At 45.7% G+C, this 18,435-nt stretch overlaps 1 protein-coding gene across 8 annotated transcripts in view; it reads right to left on the reverse strand.

Annotated features, from left to right (window-relative positions):
- Positions 1-405: 405 nt before the first annotated feature.
- DALRD3 (DALR anticodon binding domain containing 3) overlaps positions 406-18,435 on the reverse strand; it is a 35,929-nt gene continuing 17,899 nt past the window's right edge. The window contains exons 1-13 of one of the 8 annotated variants that reach the window (XM_069736351.1): positions 17,971-18,179; positions 15,322-15,626; positions 14,952-15,217; positions 14,531-14,589; positions 14,332-14,442; positions 13,352-13,419; positions 6,909-6,967; positions 6,249-6,331; positions 2,875-2,998; positions 2,739-2,797; positions 2,457-2,657; positions 1,051-1,119; positions 406-963 (exon numbers count right to left, since the gene is read on the reverse strand). In XM_069736351.1, the coding sequence (XP_069592452.1) occupies positions 844-963; positions 1,051-1,119; positions 2,457-2,657; positions 2,739-2,797; positions 2,875-2,998; positions 6,249-6,331; positions 6,909-6,967; positions 13,352-13,419; positions 14,332-14,442; positions 14,531-14,589; positions 14,952-15,217; positions 15,322-15,626; positions 17,971-18,159 (1,713 nt within the window). In that variant the 5' untranslated portion in view covers positions 18,160-18,179 and the 3' untranslated portion in view covers positions 406-843. Of the gene's footprint in view, positions 964-1,050; positions 1,120-2,456; positions 2,658-2,738; positions 2,798-2,874; positions 2,999-6,248; positions 6,332-6,908; positions 6,968-13,351; positions 13,423-14,331; positions 14,446-14,530; positions 14,590-14,951; positions 15,218-15,321; positions 15,627-17,757; positions 17,779-17,970; positions 18,180-18,435 lie in introns of those variants that run through there. The other 7 variants (XM_069736353.1, XM_069736348.1, XM_069736350.1 and 4 more) reach the window with 7 other exon arrangements.

The following is an 18,435-nucleotide window of genomic DNA, read 5'->3' on the forward strand; positions in this document are numbered from 1 at the left end:
ATATAAGGGGCAGTATTATAGTAGTTATATTCTTGTACATAGGAGCAGTATTATAGTAGTTATATTCTTGTACATAGGGGCAGTATTATAGTAGTTATTCTTCAACATAGGGGGCAGTATTATAGTAATTATATTCTTGTATATAAGAGCAGTATTATAGTAGTTATATTCTTGTACATAGGAGCAGTATTATAGTAGTTATATTCTTGTACATAGGAGCAGTATTATAGTAGTTATATTCTTGTACATAGGAGCAGTATTATAGTAGTTATATTCTTGTACATTATAGTAGTTATATTGTTGAATAACTTGATTCCTATTCCTTAGACGTTAGTAGTCCACTATGATGTATACCTCATACATACAGAACATTTATCAGCTACACAAATAAAGTAAGACCACATCTTTCTTAAATAAAAGCACTTTATTATCTTCGATGTAAAGTGCATTTTACCAGCTTTTGCCATTAATAGTTATCATGGATGATAACTCACAATAAATGTTAAATCTGGGATATTGACAATATTTACATATTTCTCCCGAATCAGCCATAGTCTCATTACGCTCCACATTGGATAGATTTCTGGAATATTTCAGGTTGAGAAGAGTAAGATAAGTATCTGGCAAACTTATTGGACGCTGCTTATTTCCATGGGAAAATTGGATGAGTATTATGGCGTCACCCCCGACCCCATTTGCTGGTGATGGTTACAACATTTCTTTCAATGTCTGTGTCTTATCATTCCTCCTCGTAAGACCACTTGTACCCCAGGTGTACAGGCTAAAGCCATAACCATAGCTAGTCCATGAATGCATCAGCCCCATGTTGTCTGATCTTCAGTCCTATATCTGGGTTAGTGGTAAAATGTGAAGCGTCTTTAATGCTGAATGCAGAACACTCTGAACGGCTTTCATCAGCTGCAAGCGAGCAAACATCTGACTGAAGAGATGAGGTAGCGGCTCCTGCAAAAATCATGAAACTTGTTTTATTGAGCTGCAAACTAAAAAAAAAAAAGCAATCTGTAGACAAAGCAGTGTGATATCACTCACCCCTAAAATGTGCACCCTGTTGTAGTAACAGCTGAAGTCCATACTGAGGCGGACAAGGAATTTACACACCTGAAATAAAGCCAATAGTCAATGTCTACTACATCGGCCCTGATAACTGGGAGGCCAGAAGTGGGATGTTGTGCAGCTGTAGAGATGCTCTGATGTAGTCAGGCCCAATTCAGGGCTTAGCAGCTATTGCAATAATCTAAACCTTCCATCACGCCCTGATGATGCGACAGTCCCAGTAACGAGGCTCGTCCAGACGTCTGTGACGCTCGATCCAAGCATGGACTGTGTGCAGATCTCCCGATAGCTGCCTATGAGGCGGACACACACAGGTCGGGAGACCCACAGACAGTCCATGCTAGGCCCAAATTTCACAAACATCTGCATGAGCCCTTAGGAGGTGACTGTATGTATGCAGCTATCTCCATTCACTTCTATGGAAGATATTGAAACATGTACGGTAATTAAAGGATCATTCCCAAAATTGTAAGTTATCCCCCTGTTCTATGGATTTGGGGATCCAACTTCAGGGCCCCCCAAAGATTACAAGAACGGGGATCTAAATTGCAGGAACCAGACTTTGAGAATGGAGTGAGGATGGTGCATTCTTGACCTCCGCTCTATTCACTGTCTATGGGACTTCCAGAAAACAAGCAAAGAGCTGTATTCCACTTTCCCAGCAGCCCTAGCTGACCATACGCACCTTAGATCCATTCAAGACAGGGATCTGCAGAATGCTATTGTGGGATCCACAGCCCCATTCAGGGGGGTCCCACAGGTCAGAGCTGCAGCAACCAGTAATTAATCCCCTATCCTATATATAGGGGGTAACATACAGTTTGGGGGAATTAACCTTTAAGCATGCGTGGCTGTTTCCATAATTGCTATTACAGTAAAGCATTGCAGACACATCTTCCTCTGCCTGAATCCCTGTGGGGGGCCTCACATTCTGGTGATAGGTGCGGGTACCAGAGGTGGGCACTGCATTTATTATGACATTTACAGTGTATGCTGTAGAGAAAAAAAAAACCCTGAAAAGTGACCGTGCATTTATCATGGATAGTCACTCTGCCTGGTGGCCTCCACTTGCCTCTCGCTCATCAGGTCCTCGTGCTTCCAAGTGACCCGGCACAGTGGGGGCTCGGCGGTAAGTGTGAACCACCGCTTCCCTGTGCTGATGACTTTGTACCTATGGCCGCCCCTTGCAGGAGCACCAATAAAGCATCAAATCTAAAGTTACATTAAAGAATATGTTTGAAATTCTTTTGTGAAAGTAATTTAGGTGTTACCATAAGTCCCAGATATAGCAGAGCCAGATTCATAATTCAGCCCTACTACATCTCTGCATTTGTCAGGGTCCTGGTTGCTTTCATAGTAAGCAAGGCCAGGAGATATCTTACCGACTCGGTGTTGGCTGTGACCCGGATCCCGGGGGAGCTCGCTGACATCTGTGCCGACTGGCTGAGCACCTCTGGGAACATCATGACATAATTAAAGAGAAGGAGCCATTCTCCCTGTGTGATGAAACAGAAGTTGTGTTCCAGCCCTAACAGGCAACCGTCCAAAACAGAACATGATCTTTGCTTTACAACTTCTGCTCCCTATAAATGATTTGTCAGACAAATAATAAACACCAGGGGGCGCCACGCTCTTTGATGGCACATGGAGTAGCGCTCTCTCACCTGTTCCCGTAGACTGGAGTAGTTGAGATCTGCGGCTGGTGGGAACTCTGGATAGGTGCCTGACAAAAGACGGATCACTTTTATAGCCTGAACTGTCACTCACCTGCTGCCCACAAGTAGCTGACAGATACAGTACCTTGACTGACAGCCCCTTTATAGCTGTCAAACATGGTGGCCAGACGGGCGCAGTTATACATCACAAATGCGCCACTTTTTGTTCCCTTGGTTGTGATGTTGGCCTCCTCCAAGTTCAGGTTCACCTTCATGAGAAATAATAATAATAAAAAAAAAAAATGCAATTGTAATTTATGACTACAGAACGGGTAACATACCAGACTGGAATTAGGTTTTTCTTTCCGCTTGTCCCACTTATTTCTGTTCACCCCCAAGCATGTACCTAGAGAGGGCTCATGGGTGAGGAATGTCCACATACACCACTATGGAGGTATTCCTCCGCCATGGATGCACTGTATGTAGCTGTAGTCACCATTTTTGCAGTCCCTAAAAAGTCCCAAGTGCTGAAATTTAATACAGACCTCATTATGAAGAGCAACCCCTGCTCTCTTTTCATGAAAAAAAATAAACACTTTCACAAACCCTTTTAATATTTCCTAATGCCTCTAAAATAAAAAAATGAAGCAACTTTGCAAATAGTCTTGCATTTTGGGAATACAGCTCCAGAGCTATGCGTCTCCATAGATATAGACTACAAACAAACACTGTGGTCCGATCCTGATCCATCTTCCCTTACTCCTCCTATGTCAAAACTGTGGCTTTCCAGGGACAACTCCAAGGATGCCCTGACAGCAGCAGAATAGTGGGCAGAGCAGAACTCTCCACTGGCGTACAGTGCCTTGCGAAAGTATTCGGCTCCCTGGAACTTTTCAACCTTTTCCCACATATCATGCTTCAAACATGAAGATACCAAATGTTACTTTTTGGTGAAGAATCAACAACAAGTGGAACAAAATTTATTGCTTATATTAAATTTTTGTGGAAATTCAAAAACTGAAAAGTGGGGGGTGCAATATTATTCGGCCCCTTTACTTTCAGTGCAGCAAACTCACTCCAGAAGTTCATTGTGGATCTCTGAATGATCCAATGTCGTCCTAAATGCCCAATGATGATAAATATAATCCACCTGTGTGTAATCAAGTCTCCGTATAAATGCACCTGCTCTGTGATAGTCTCAGGGTTCTGTTTGAAGCACAGAGAGCATCATGAAGACCAAGGAACACAACAGGCAGGTCCGTGATACTGTTGTGGAGAAGTTTAAAGCCGGATTTGGATACAAAATGATTTGCAAAACTTTAAACATCCCAAGGAGCACTGTGCAAGCGATCATATTGAAATGGTATCACACCATTGGAAATCTACCAAGACCCGGCCGTCCCTCTAAACTTTCATCTCAAACAAGGAGATGACTGATCAGAGATGCAGCCAAGAGGCCCATGATCCCTCTGGATGAACTGCAGAGATCTACAGCTGAGGTGGGACAGTCTGTCCATAGGACAACAATCAGTCGTACACTGCACAAATCTGGCCTTTATGGAAGAGTGGCAAGAAGAAAGCCATTTCTCAAAAATATCCATAAAAAGTGTCGTTTAAAGTTTGCAACAAGCCACCTGGGAAACACCAAACATGTGGAAGAAGGTGCTCTGGTCAGATGAAACCAAAATCGAACTTTTTGGCAACAATGCCAAATAATATGTTTGGCGTAAAGGCAACACAGCTCATCACCCTGAACACACCATCCCCACTGTCAAACATGGTGGTGGCAGCATCATGGTTTTGGGCCTGCTTTTCTTCAGCAGGGACAGGGAAGAAGGTTAAAATTGATGGGAAGATGGATGGAGCCAAATACAGGACCATTCTTGAAGAAAACCTATTGGATCCCAACCATAAAGCAAAATCTACAATGGAATGGTTCACAAATAAATGTATCCAGGTGTTAGAATGGCCAAGTCAGAGTCCAGACCTCAATCCAATCGAGAATCTGTGGAAAGGGCTGAAAACTGCTGTTCACAAACGATCTCCATCAAACCTCACTGAGCCCGAGCTGTTTGCCAGGAAGAACGGGTGAGAATTTCAGTCTCTCGATGTACAAAGCTGATAGAGACATCCCCCCAAGCGACTTGTAATCGCAGGAAAAGGTGGCGCAACAAAGTATTAAGTTACAGGGGCCGAATAATATTGCACGCCCAACTATTCAGTTTTTGAATTTCCACAAAAAATTTAAATAACCAATAAATTTCGTTCAACTTCACAATTGTGTTCCACTTGTTGTTGATTCTTCACCAAAAATTTACATTTGGTATCTTTATGTTTGAAGCATTATATGTGGGAAAGGGTTGAAAAGTTCCAGGGAGCTGAATACTTTTGCAAGGCACTGTAGCTTATTATATACTAGATGGTGGCCCGATTGTAACGCATCGGGTATTCTAGAATATGCATGTAGTTTATTTATGAAGTTTTCAGAATGCAATTTATACACAGGATTCAGCCGGCTGTGACCAATTAGCGAAGCGTGGTTCAAATTCCGCTCCAATTCGCGGGTGTACTATGCCTGTCGCTGATTGTTTGCGGCCGGGCGTGACCAATCAGTGAAGCCAGGGCCGGCTCCAGGTTTTTGAGGGCCCCGGGCGAAAAAAAAGTCTCAGTGGGTCCCCCCTCTTTAACACATACCACGATTCATGATGCACAGATACAGTAGAGAAATATAGCACAGCCAAGTAGTGTATAACACAGCCCACATAGTATATAGCACAGACACGTAGTATATTGCACAGCCACGTAGTATATAGCACAGAGACGTAGTATATAACACTGCCCATGCAGTATATAACACAGGCCACGTAGTATAGAGCACAGCGATGTAGTATATTGCCCAGCCCATATAGTATCTAACACAGCCCACGCAGTATCTAACACAGCCCACGCAGTATATAGCAATGTGGGCACCATATCCCTGTTAAAAAAAAAGAATTAAAATAAAAAAATAGTTATATACTCACCCTCAGTCAGCCCCCCAGATCCTCATCTCGCGAGACCAATGCATGGATCGGTCACCGGAGCGTTGCGAGGAGCGGAAAAGGCCTCGGCTGGATCCGGGGGCCCACGGAAGGTGAGTACATAATCATTTTTTATTATTTTTAACATTAGATCTTTTTACTATTGATGCCGCATAGGCAGCATCAATAGTAAAAAGTTGGTCACACAGGGTTAATAGCAGCTTTAACGGACTGCGTTACACCGCGGCATAACGTGGTCCGCTAACGCTGCCATTAACCCTGTGTGAGCACTGACTGAAGGGGACTAAGGAGCGGCCATTTTGCCACTGGACTGTGCCCATCGCTGATTGGTCGTGGCCGTTTTGCTGCGACCAATCAGCGACTTGGGATTTCCGTGACAGAACGAAAGAAGGACAGACAGAAGTGGACCTTAGACAATTATATAGTAGATTTATTACACACGCACACATACATATAATGCTTTCCAGGACTATATTACCCGAGAGCGATGAGGAGTTGCCATTAACTCAAACTTGATTGCAGCGGAGGTCAGAGAGTTGATAATTTCCTCCCAGCTCTCACCTAGACATAAAGCAAGGACATGAGCCGTGACATCACACATCGACAGATGACATCATCAGTAAACATCTCTGATTGCTGGACGTTACAAGCCGTCGTCTGCAGAGCTAATGTTGCACAAATGTCTCTACGTAAGATACAGATGTGATAACTAAACGTTCGGCTGCATTCACACATCCATTCTATAAACAGACAGGACAGTGACCCGGAGAGAGTCACTCATTCATACTTTCCCCAGTTTTAAACACGGATCCATATTTCCAATCCGTGAGACTTGGAGCGTGTCCTATTCTCATCGGTTTTGTGAATCATACTCAGCCACTAAAGTCTATGATGCTCAGTGTAAAACTAATTAAGCTTTGTACAACAGTGACGCATCGGTGTTTCATCCGACATAACTGATCCAATGAATAAATGAAAGTTCACATAGTTTACACCTCCTTCAATTTTTTAAAAAATAAGAGAAAAATGGATGGAAGACTGTTGACACGAGAGATAAACTCTGTTTTTGATGGATTTAAGAAAATAAATGGATGTGTGAATGCGGGCTTACAAAGAGGAAAAATGCATCGTTTACAACCTTGAACACGTTCTCCATATTTCATGACTGATGCTTCCAGCATCTGAGATTTCCGCAGCCTGGGGAAGACAATTGGAAAGAATGACCATAAGATACAACAAAGACTGGCCATGTTAATAATATATATCTGGAAAAAAATAGCATTTTAAATAATGTGCAGCACTCTCTTAACAAGCTGCAGAGCGTCCATCCTTCTGTTCCCCAACCACACGTATTGACCACTGAAATCAGTTTTCAACATCAGCACAAATACTGCGCCGCGCCGGGAGCTGCAGGCAGCCGTACATCACCAAGCACAATGCTGAGCGTCGGATGGAGTGGTGTAAAGACGGCACCACTGGACTCTGGAGGAGACGTGTTCTGTGCAGTGACGGATCGCACTTCTCTGCGTCTGGTGGAGGAGTCTGGGTTTAGTGGTTCCAGGAGGACGTTACCCCCTGACTGCACTGTGCCCCCTGTACAGATGGCGGAGGGGGATAATGCTATGGGCTGTTATCAGGGGGCAGCCTCAGCCTCTTAGTTCCAGTGAAGGGAAACACCAGGGTTACTTACTGGTAACAGGTTTTTCCGGAACCCATGACGGCACACCTGAGAGAGGGGATCCGCCCAGCCAGGACAGGAAACCCTACTGAAAATAAAAGGGCGGTACCTCTCCCTCGCTTCAGTTGGTTTTCAGAGCAGGAGAGGCCCCCCTGGTTAGTACACATGGCAATCCAACACCACATCATATTAACTAAAAAAGCACCCAAAACAATAGTGCACACCGAAAAGGTGATAAAGGGGGGGGGGAATATACAGGTGCCGTCATGGGTTCCGGAAAAACCTGTTACCAGTAAGTAACCCTGGTGTTTTCCCTTCCCCCATGACGGCACACCTGAGAGACTTTTGTAGAATGAAACCTTAGGGAGGGACCACCGCTTGGAGTACCCTTCTACCAAAGGTTAGGTCAGCAGAAGAGGAAAGGTCTAGCCGGTAGTGCTTGAAAAAAGTTGAGGGTGAGGACCAGGTAGCAGCCTTGCAAATTTGATCAATTGATACCTCAGCCTTTTCCGCCCAGGAGGTAGCCATGGCTCTGGTAGAGTGAGCCTTGATGCCTTCAGGAACCGGAGTGCCACCCGCAGAGTAGGATAAACTAATGGCCTCCCTAATCCATCTAGCAATAGTACTTTTAGCTACCCCACACCCTCTTTTGCTACCCTGAAAGGCTATGAATAGGGTTTGGTCTTTCCTCCACTGACTAGTCATAGATATGTACTGTAACATAGATCTTCTCACATCTAGCATGTGGAACTTTTGTTCCCCTTGATTTTTGGGATTACTACAGAAAGATGGTAAGGTAATCTCTTGACTCCTATGGAACTTTTGAACCACCTTGGGGAGATAAGCTGGGTCTGGTCTTAGAACGATCCTGTCATCAAAAACCTGAGTATAAGGAGGGGATATTGACAGGGCTTGCAAATCACTTACCCTATGTGCCGATGTTAGGGCTACTAGAAGAACTGTTTTAAGGGTAAGTAACTTAGGTGATAACTCCTGTAAGGGCTCGAAAGGGTGTTTAGTTAGAGCTTCTAAGACCAAATTTAGATCCCAAGGAGGGATTTTTGGGATAACGACCGGCCGAGATCTACTGCAAGATTTTATGAATCGTGAAACCCATCTATTTGAGGCAAGATTACAGTTATACAGGGCCCCCAAGGCTGAAACCTGAACTTTAAGGGTGCTGGTTGCTAACCCAAGATGTAATCCTGCTTGCAGAAATTATAGGATAGGACCCACTGGAGCCACCTCCCCCAATGGTTCACCCAGGAAGTCAAGAAATTTTTTCCATGTCCTACCATAGATTCTAGAAGTTATGGGTTTTCTGCTTTTCAACAGGGTGGAGATTAAACCTGGTGAGAATCCATGGCGACTTAGTAACGCCCTCTCAAATTCCAGGCTGCCAGATGGAAGCCCTTCACCTGAGAGTGGGTTACTGGGCCCTGGGTTAGTAGGTCCGGAATTTCTGGCAAAATCCATGGATCTGTTACCGACATCTGTCTTAGAAGGGAGAACCATGGTCTCCTTGGCCAAAAAGGAGCTATGAGGATAATCCTCGCCTGATCCTCTCTGATCTTCCGGATCACAGCTGGGATCATCACTATCGGGGGGAATGCGTAGGCCAGAGAAAACTTCCAAGGTATTAGTAGGGCATCTACTGCGAAGGGATGTTCTCTTGGATTCAAGGAGCAGAATTTTCTGACTTTTTTGTTGTGAGAATTGGCAAACAAGTCTATTTCTGGTGAGCCCCAGGCTTGGACTATTTGTTGAAATATCTGGGGGTTTAAGGACCATTCCCCCTGTCTTAAGCCTCTGCGACTCAGGAAGTCTGCTTGAGTGTTTTCTATGCCCCTGATGTGTAGTGCCGACAGAGATAACAGGTGTTGTTCCGCCAGTTGGAAGAGAAGTTTTGACGCATTCATGAGGCCTTTGGACCTCGTTCCTCCCTGATGATTGACATACGCCACCACTGCTCGATTGTCTGTCAGGATTCGAGTATGGCGACCCTGGAGTAAAGGGAGAAAATGTCTTAGGGCTTTCTCCACTGCCCATAGCTCTTTTTCGTTTGATCCATAGTTTTTTTCTCGTATGGACCAGGTACCTTGTACAGAGTGAGATCTCAGATGAGCTCCCCAACCTGTACCGCTTGCGTCGGTCGTGATGATGTCTATGACCGGATTTTTCCACCGGACCCCCTTTGTCAGGTGGTGTTCTACAGTCCACCAAGCTAGGGAATCCCTTACGCTCAGGGAGAGACATAGATTTCCTTCTAAATGCCCTCTTAACAGTCTTTGAGCTGAGAGAACTTCCCACTGTAGATGTCTTAGGTGGAATTGTGCCCATTCTACTGCCGGTATACACGATGTTAACGAGCCTAGAAGGGACATCGCCTTTCTGAGAGTCATTGCGGGTTGACGTATTGCTGTACTGGTCAGGTTTATTATCTTGTCCACTTTGTTTTGTGGAAGGAGGCAGAGCTGACGCTCGGAGTCCAGTATTAACCCCAGGAAGGACTGTATTTTTACTGGCAGTAGTCTGGATTTGGGGATGTTTATTATCCAACCCAGCTCCATTAGAGTTGATGTTACCACTGATATTTGATGAGTGCAGTGGGACTCTGACCTCCCTATTACCAGGAAATCGTCCAGATATGGGACAATTACTACATCCCGGGACCGGAGGTATGACATCACTTCCACCATCACTTTGGTGAAAACTCTGGGGGCTGTAGACAGGCCGAATGGAAGAGCTGTATATTGAAAATGCTTTACCTGATTTTGAATATAGAGAGCTACCCTCAAGTATTTCCGATATTCCTGATGTATTGGTATATGGTAGTAAGCATCCTTTAAGTCTATTACTGCCATGAAGCAGTGCTGGAAGAGAAGTTTTATGGTCGTGTTTATAGACTCCATCTTGAAAGTGTAGTTCTCTATGGATTGGTTGAGCTTTCTTAGATTTATAATAGTTCTCCAAGAACCATCCGGTTTTTGGATCAAGAAGAGGGGGGAGTAAAACCCCTCTCCTTCTTCCTGAACCGGGACCTCCTGAAGAACCTTTTTGTGGACAAGTCCCAAGATCTCGGTTTCTAGGGCAGATTGTTCCTGCTGAGACTTCCGTCGGGGAGTTATTATGAAGTTTCGTCTGGGAGGACAGACGAATTTTATTTTTAGGCCGTCTCTGATGATGTTCGTGACCCAGATACTGGGGGAGATATTTACCCAGGCCGGAAAGAAGAGGGAGAGTCTTCCTCCCACTTCTGGCGTAATGTCATTGGGGGGATTTTTTTGCCGATGTGGAGGGGCCTTTAAACATATAGCCCGATCCTCTTTTATCTCTAAAATCCCAATTTTTCCTCTCCCCTGGGGGGCGACCTCTATTATATCTTCTCCGAAAAAAAGGTTTTTTAGGATCTTTAGGGATGTTGGGAAAACCTTTCTTTTTATCTCCTGCATGTTCCAGGATGTCTTCAAGTTTTTTCCCGAAGAGAAGTTGGCCGTCACATGGAATAGAACACAGTTTGTGTTTAGATGGCAAATCCCCCGGGCAACCTTTGAGCCAGAGGGCTCTTCTTGCCGCGTTGGACAAACCCGCGGCTCTAGCTGTTAGTCTTGCGGAATCCGCAGAAGAGTCTGCCAAAAAAGCTGCTGCTCCTTGTAGCAAAGAAATATTTGCAAGGATGTCAGTTCTGGGTACTTTGTTTTTCAGCTGATCTTCTACCTGATGTAGCCAGACCATTAGGGCACGGGCCGTACATGTTCCCGCAATCGCCGGCTTAAGGCCCCCCGCTGAGGCTTCCCAGATGTGTCTCAGGAAACTATCTGCTTTTTTATCAAGCGGGTCTTTGAGAACACCAGAGTCCTCTAACGGAAGGGATGATCTTTTTAAACATTTGGCTACTGCCCCGTCAATCTTAGGGATTTTTTCCCAGGACTCAGAGTCTTTATCCTCAAAAGGATATCTCCTTTTGGATGAAGAGGGCAAGGAACCCATTTTTTCGGGCTTTTTCCACTCTTTGTCAATTAATGCTTTTATTTTTGCATTAACCGGAAACGTGCGTTTCCTTTTTTCTTCTAGGCCACCAAACATGACATCTTCTAGTGACCTAGGTGTTTTCTCCTCTTTAAGCCCCATTGCAGATCTAACTGCTTTGACCAGTTTATCTACGTCCTCAGTTTGGAAACATGGACGACCTCCTGAATCACTGTCCGAGGAGGAATCTGAAGACTGGACAGAGGCCGAGGAGGTAGAGGGAGACCGGGATGTTTTATGACTCCCCTGTCTCTGAGAGGCATCTGAGTCTGTGGACGCCTTACGGCTTCTCCTTCTTGGTTCGCTAAGGGCCAATTTTAAGGAGTCTTTTATTTCAGCCTGTATTATGGCTTTTAGGCTAGTGGCAAAATTAGGGGTCTCTTCTTGCATGGTTTTAGTAATGCAGTCAGCACAGAGATCCTTCTGCCACTGAACTGCAAGCGGGTTTCTACAAAGGGCACACTCTCGGTTCTTTGTTTTACCAACCGCTTTCCTGGACCCCTAGTGATCAAAACAGACAAAAATGGACCCTGTTACCATAAGGGTGACATTCACGTAGATCACTCACCACTACCGACAATCAAGGGTGCCGATTTTGGAGGCTGGACAGATGCACGTGAAGCGTCCCTCCTGGAAGCCGACGAATCCTGCCAGACAGAACGACTGCTGTTCCTACCACTTGAGCGGCTGCTCTTGGTATGCTGGTGGCTCGGCAAGGCATCTGGTGAGAGCTCCATTTGCTGCTGCTGCTGCTGCTGTGAAGGCGGTTGCTGCTGCTGCTGCTGCTCCTGTTGTCCTATTTCCATGGTGAAGTTTATGGACATGAGCGCGTTTTCTGTGGTCTAACCCCCTTTTATGGGGGGGACCACTGCACTCCCCGCCTCCTTCGGTGCCCAAATTAACCCCCTCCCACTCTCTGCCGTGCCGCCGGAGTTCCCTTTCACCGGCCGGCGTTCTCATCATGGGCGCCGCCATCTTGGATCCGGCGCCCGCCCCCGACGTCACGCGGGCACGCCCATTCCCAGCGTGCCTTGCGCGTGACGTCAGACGAGCGACCCGGAAGCGGCCACCGCACCTGGACGCCGGCAGAGAGGGGAGGGCGGCGTGGCAGCCATGGAAGGGAACACAGCCCTCTGACCATGCTGCTCAACGCCCGCTCGGACGCAGAGACCCGGGGGACCTGCGGACGGCGCGTCCAGACTCCCGAACCCGACGCACAGGCGCTGCCTGATTCTTCCACGCCGGGACGGGACCTGGGTAAGTGAACCGCCGTGTTCAGTAAGAGGGTCCCTGTCAGGACAGGAAACCCAACTGAAGCGAGGGAGAGGTACCGCCCTTTTATTTTCAGTAGGGTTTCCTGTCCTGGCTGGGCGGATCCCCTCTCTCAGGTGTGCCGTCATGGGGGAAGGGAAAATCTTAATGCTTCAGCACAAGACATTGTGGACAATTGTAGCTTCCAGCTTTGTGGGAACAGTTCGGGAAGACCCTTTTTTTGCTCCCAATGACTGTGCCCACAGACATAGGGGGTTTGGTGGAAGAACATGAGCGGCAGCACAGGGCCCTGACCTCAGCCCCATCCAACACCTTTGGGATTAATTAGACCAGAGATTGTGAGACCGGCCTCTCCTCAAAATCGGGGTTTGACCTCATGAATTCTCATCTGGGTGAATGAGCAAAAATTCCCATAGACGCCTCCAAAATCTTGTGGAAAGCCTTCCCAGAAGAGCGGAGCTGTTATATGTCTGCCGAAGCGTGCGTGCGTGCGTGCGTCATATGCTTTTCTCCATATAATTAACCTGTGAAAGTCTGAACTACTTTTTGCACTGATCTGTAATGATAGTGTGTCCTCAACACATCACATGAGAAGAACTTACTGAAAGTACTGAGAGCAGCCGATGGGTGTTGCAGAGTTGAGCGCTTTTACAGGACCACATATCAGATGCTTCTGGAAAATAAGCAACAGTAACATCAGATCTATCATACACAGGAGCAACTGAACCCTAATCCCTTTTATTGAGTTTGTCCTAATTTGCAGAGCAGAGCTGCAGTGTAAAGCATGAGGGATGGACAGTACAGTCTGAGACACTAAGGGTTACTTCACACGGCCTCAGCATAACCGTAGACATTGCAGCTGTGCAAACAGCAGTGACTGGTGAACAGCGAGACCCCCTACTAGTGCATGCTTTCCCTCTCTATGGGCATTCCCTGTATACCAGGTCCTGGTAATATGTGGGAACATCTGTACACATCCTTACAATACACATTTCCTGGTCTGCTCTACTACAGTATTATACAGTGCTGACTTGGCTCCGGAAACTGAGCCCCTGTAATCTCAGAGCAGGATCAGGAGCTGTAACTGCAGGAAGTGTCTCATCCCCCAGCTCAAATTAACCCCGTGCCTCCAGAATAGACATTTCTATATAGCCAGAACACAAGTATTGCTCACGTCTGTTCTTTGCAAGCTGTAGCTGAACTACAACTCCCAGCACAACAGCCAGTTTCATTTTTTTCTGTATTTCATCTGGATGGAAAATAAATTACAAAAGGGGCACTTGTGTAGTGTTTTATATTCCGCACTACCTAACAGCCCTCATTGGGTGCTCAGGCGAATGCCACCTTGATAATCTAGACTCTTTATTACTTTCAGCCAATATGTGTGAGAATCGGGCATCAACATATCACACATAGGAAAATCTTGGATAAAGTTGTGCTGGCACTTATGGGGGCATTGTACCCGGGACTCAAAGTCACTGTGGCTGAATATATGGGGCCTCTTGGGGTGCAAGTGATAAGTCTGCTGCGGCATCCATGTTGTTCATCTTATAGAGGGTAATAATCTTTGATATTTGAGTACCTGAGTGACATCTCCATTGCTGGGTACTATCAACCTCCAGAGAAGGTCCAGTTTCTGCTGATGGAACTCTTCCTCGCTACTGACGATGTGTAACACCATACCAGGGGACATCTGCTGAAAATGTGCAAAAATCTTAATTATGAGAATATTCAGAATGGTAAAAACAGGGCATTTAGAGGAAGCTTGTATCATTACTTACCATTGCCTCCAAGACTGATCTCTGCAACCTTGCCACATGCTCTAGATCACCTTCATCCACTACATAAGGAAATTATTGTGAGAGGTTTGGCAGACATACTGGGTTCTAAGAGATTATATTATGTGTATCTATGTGTGTGTGTGTGCGTGCGTGCGCATATATATATTTATTTATTACACACACAATGGTGCTTATTACTTTGTTGGTTGCGGTTGCAGTACTCCGTACGACCAGCAGATGTCACAACAGCATAAAGTTCAATATGAGCTGAATTAAAAAGGGAGACTCCTACTGGTAGTGCCTGGTACTGCAATCACAGCTAAACAAATCATTGTTATATTAGGTGATAAAGCAATATGGACCACATTTTAATAAAGCAGTGAAGTCCCCTTTATGAAGCTCTAATCTGATTCTGATTTACCAGTAAAGAAGTCTAGATTCGGGTCATATCCTCGCAGGCATATGTTGTGCTTCTCTGCAAAGGTTTTGAGTAGCACACAGAGTACACCAGGTGCAGAGTCCACATGTCTACTATCTTGGATATAGTCCCTTAAGAAGTCCTTAAAACTTGAAACAGTATCTTCTAGAGATGCTGCATCGCCTGAACGAGGCCAGGAGATTCCCAGATGACTCAAGAATTCATCCACCTCCTTACAAAGCCTGGCAGGGACCAGGGATACTTGTTTTCTGAAAAAAAAATAAAAAAAATTGCAGGTTATGAGCTCCTGCAGGTGGAAACCCAGTGCTGAATTCAGCTCCAGATGGGAATGGAGTATAAGGGATTAACTGACCCCTTTAAGGTGAGGACTTTGGCCAGGTGATCGGCGACTAGGACAGCTCTCAGGTGGCTCAGCCGCAGCGTGTCCAGGCTCCTACAGCCGTGCAGCGGGGCACAGTTCAGGATCACAATGTCCTGTCCATCATCTACAGAGGGAAGAGGTTGGAGATACGGAGAGAAGTCTTGGAGAACGCGACGGAAAACTGCAGGTCTGTCCAACTGGACGATGAGTCCGGCCTCAGACTGCAGACATGTCTTCACCGGGGGGAGACCCGGGGCGGCCAGAGACATCAGCGTCTGTACAAGATCCGCAGGCACCTGGAAAAGCCAAGAAAAGAAGGACACGTCATTACAAGAACTGCCAGATACACAGCATTGGATGGGCTTAGATACACAGACTTCGAAGTATCACATTAGATAGGCTTATATACACTGGTATCATATAGGATAGGCTTAGATACACTGGTGCAGCAGTATCATATAGAATAGGCTTAGGCTACTTTCACACTAGCGTCGGAATCTCCCCGTCGCAATGCCTCGGGGAGAGATTCCGACGCTAGTGTTTAACGCATTGCACAATGGAGGCAGCGGATGCATTTCTCCGGCGCATCCGCTGCCCCGTTGTAAGGTGCGGGGAGGTGGGGGCGGAGTTCCGGCCGCGCATGCGCGGTCGGAAAAAGCGGTCCATGTAGCGTTTTTTGCTCCTGACGGTCCGCAAAAGCACGACGCATCCGTCGCTCAACGGATGCGACGTGTGGCAATCCGTCGCAAATGCGTCGTCAATACAAGTCTATGGGGAAAAAACGCATCCTGCAAGCACTTTTGCAGGATGCGTTTTTTCTGCAAAACGACGCATTGTGACGGATTGCAGAAAACGCTAGTGTGAAAGTAGCCTTAGATACACTGGTGCAGCAATATCATATAGGATAGGCTTAGATACACTGGTACAGCGGTATCATATAGGATAGGCTTAGATACACTGGTGCAGCAATATCATATAGGATAGGCTTAGATACACTGGTGCAGCTATATTATATAGGATAGGCTTAGATACACTGGTGCAGCAATATCATATAGGATAGGCTTAGATACACTGGTGCAGCTATATTATATAGGATAGGCTTAGATACACTGGTGCAGCAATATCATATAGAATAGGCTTAGATACACTGGTGCAGCAATATCATATAGGATAGGCTTAGATACACTGGTGCAGCTATATTATATAGGATAGGCTTAGATACACTGGTGCAGCAATATCATATAGAATAGGCTTAGATACACTGGTGCAGCTATATTATATAGGATAGGCTTAGATACACTGGTGCAGCAATATCATATAGGATAGGCTTAGATACACTGGTGCAGCTATATTATATAGGATAGGCTTAGATACACTGGTGCAGCAATATCATATAGGATAGGCTTAGATACACTGGTGCAGCAATATCATATAGGATAGGCTTAGATACACTGGTGCAGCTATATCATATAGGATAGGCTTAGATACACTGGTGCAGCAATATCATATAGAATAGGCTTAGATACACTGGTGCAGCTATATCATATAGGATAGGCTTAGATACACTGGTGCAGCAATATCATATAGAATAGGCTTAGATACACTGGTGCAGCAATATCATATAGGATAGGCTTAGATACACTGGTGCAGCAATATCATATAGAATAGGCTTAGATACACTGGTGCAGCTATATTATATAGGATAGGCTTAGATACACTGGTGCAGCGGTATCATATAGGATAGGCCTAGATACACTGGTGCAGCGTTATCATATGATAGGCTTAGATACACTGGTGCAGCAATATCATATAGAATAGGCTTAGATACACTGGTGCAGCTATATTATATAGGATAGGCTTAGATACACTGGTGCAGCAATATCATATAGAATAGGATTAGATACACTGGTGCAGCTATATTATATAGGATAGGCTTAGATACACTGGTGCAGCAATATCATATAGAATAGGCTTAGATACACTGGTGCAGCTATATTATATAGGATAGGCTTAGATACACTGGTGCAGCTATATTATATAGGATAGGCTTAGATACACTGGTGCAGCGGTATCATATAGGCTAGGCTTAGATACACTGGTGCAGCTATATTATATAGGATAGGCTTAGATACACTGGTGCAGTGGTATCATATAGGATAGGCCTAGATACACTGGTGCAGCGTTATCATATGATAGGCTTTTAGATACACTGGTGCAGCGGTATCATATAGGCTAGGCTTAGATACGCTGGTGCAGCTATATTATATAGGATAGGCTTAGATACACTGGTGCAGCGGTATCATATAGGCTAGGCTTAGATACACTGGTGCAGCTATATTATATAGGATAGGCTTAGATACACTGGTGCAGCGGTATCACATATGCTGGGTTTAGGTACACCGACAGACTCCGCAGACAGCACATTACAATAAGGTGGGGTCAGATCTGCACGGGGTCACACAATCTGATGAAGTCGCAGGTCTTTCCCCTCCATTGAAGTTAATTTTAAATTCCAAAACGTTTCACGACTTTCGGTGCAAAGTGCAGCTCTGATCACACAAATGTCTCCTCATGTGACACTGAAAAACAAGCAGCAGCTGCGAGCCGACTACGGCCATGTGACCTGCGCCCTGCATGCACCTCTCCATCCGGGAAGCTTCTCTTCAGCGCTCCCCTGGGCACTAGGAAGTCTCTGCTCCTCAGGTTCTTCTGGCTGCTTTCTTTGAACCATACAGTTGAGGGCGCACAGGAGCCCACCAGCGCGTCACCCAGGATCCGCAGGGCCTCTGATACCCACACTGGTCCGGAACCGCAGGTCTCAGCCTCCATGTCGGAATGTAAGATAGCGGAACCCTTTATTCCTTACCTATTTGTCAGACGGAACAAAATATGTGTAGAACCAAAGGCCTGTGGCAGGATGTGACGTCAGTAGATAGGCTGCTGTTTAAGAAGCCATTTTGGTTGTGGCGTTTTTTGTTTTTTTTTGCTATCAAATCTGTTTGTGTTTACTTTGCATATTCGGACTCCACAGTGCGCATGTCAGCCAGAGAGCGTGTAGAGAGAGGCTGCTTAGGAATTAGTACACCCCATTAATGTCTGATTGGA

This window comes from Ranitomeya imitator, chromosome 8, assembly GCF_032444005.1.
Source record: "Ranitomeya imitator isolate aRanImi1 chromosome 8, aRanImi1.pri, whole genome shotgun sequence".
NCBI lineage: Eukaryota > Metazoa > Chordata > Amphibia > Anura > Dendrobatidae > Ranitomeya > Ranitomeya imitator.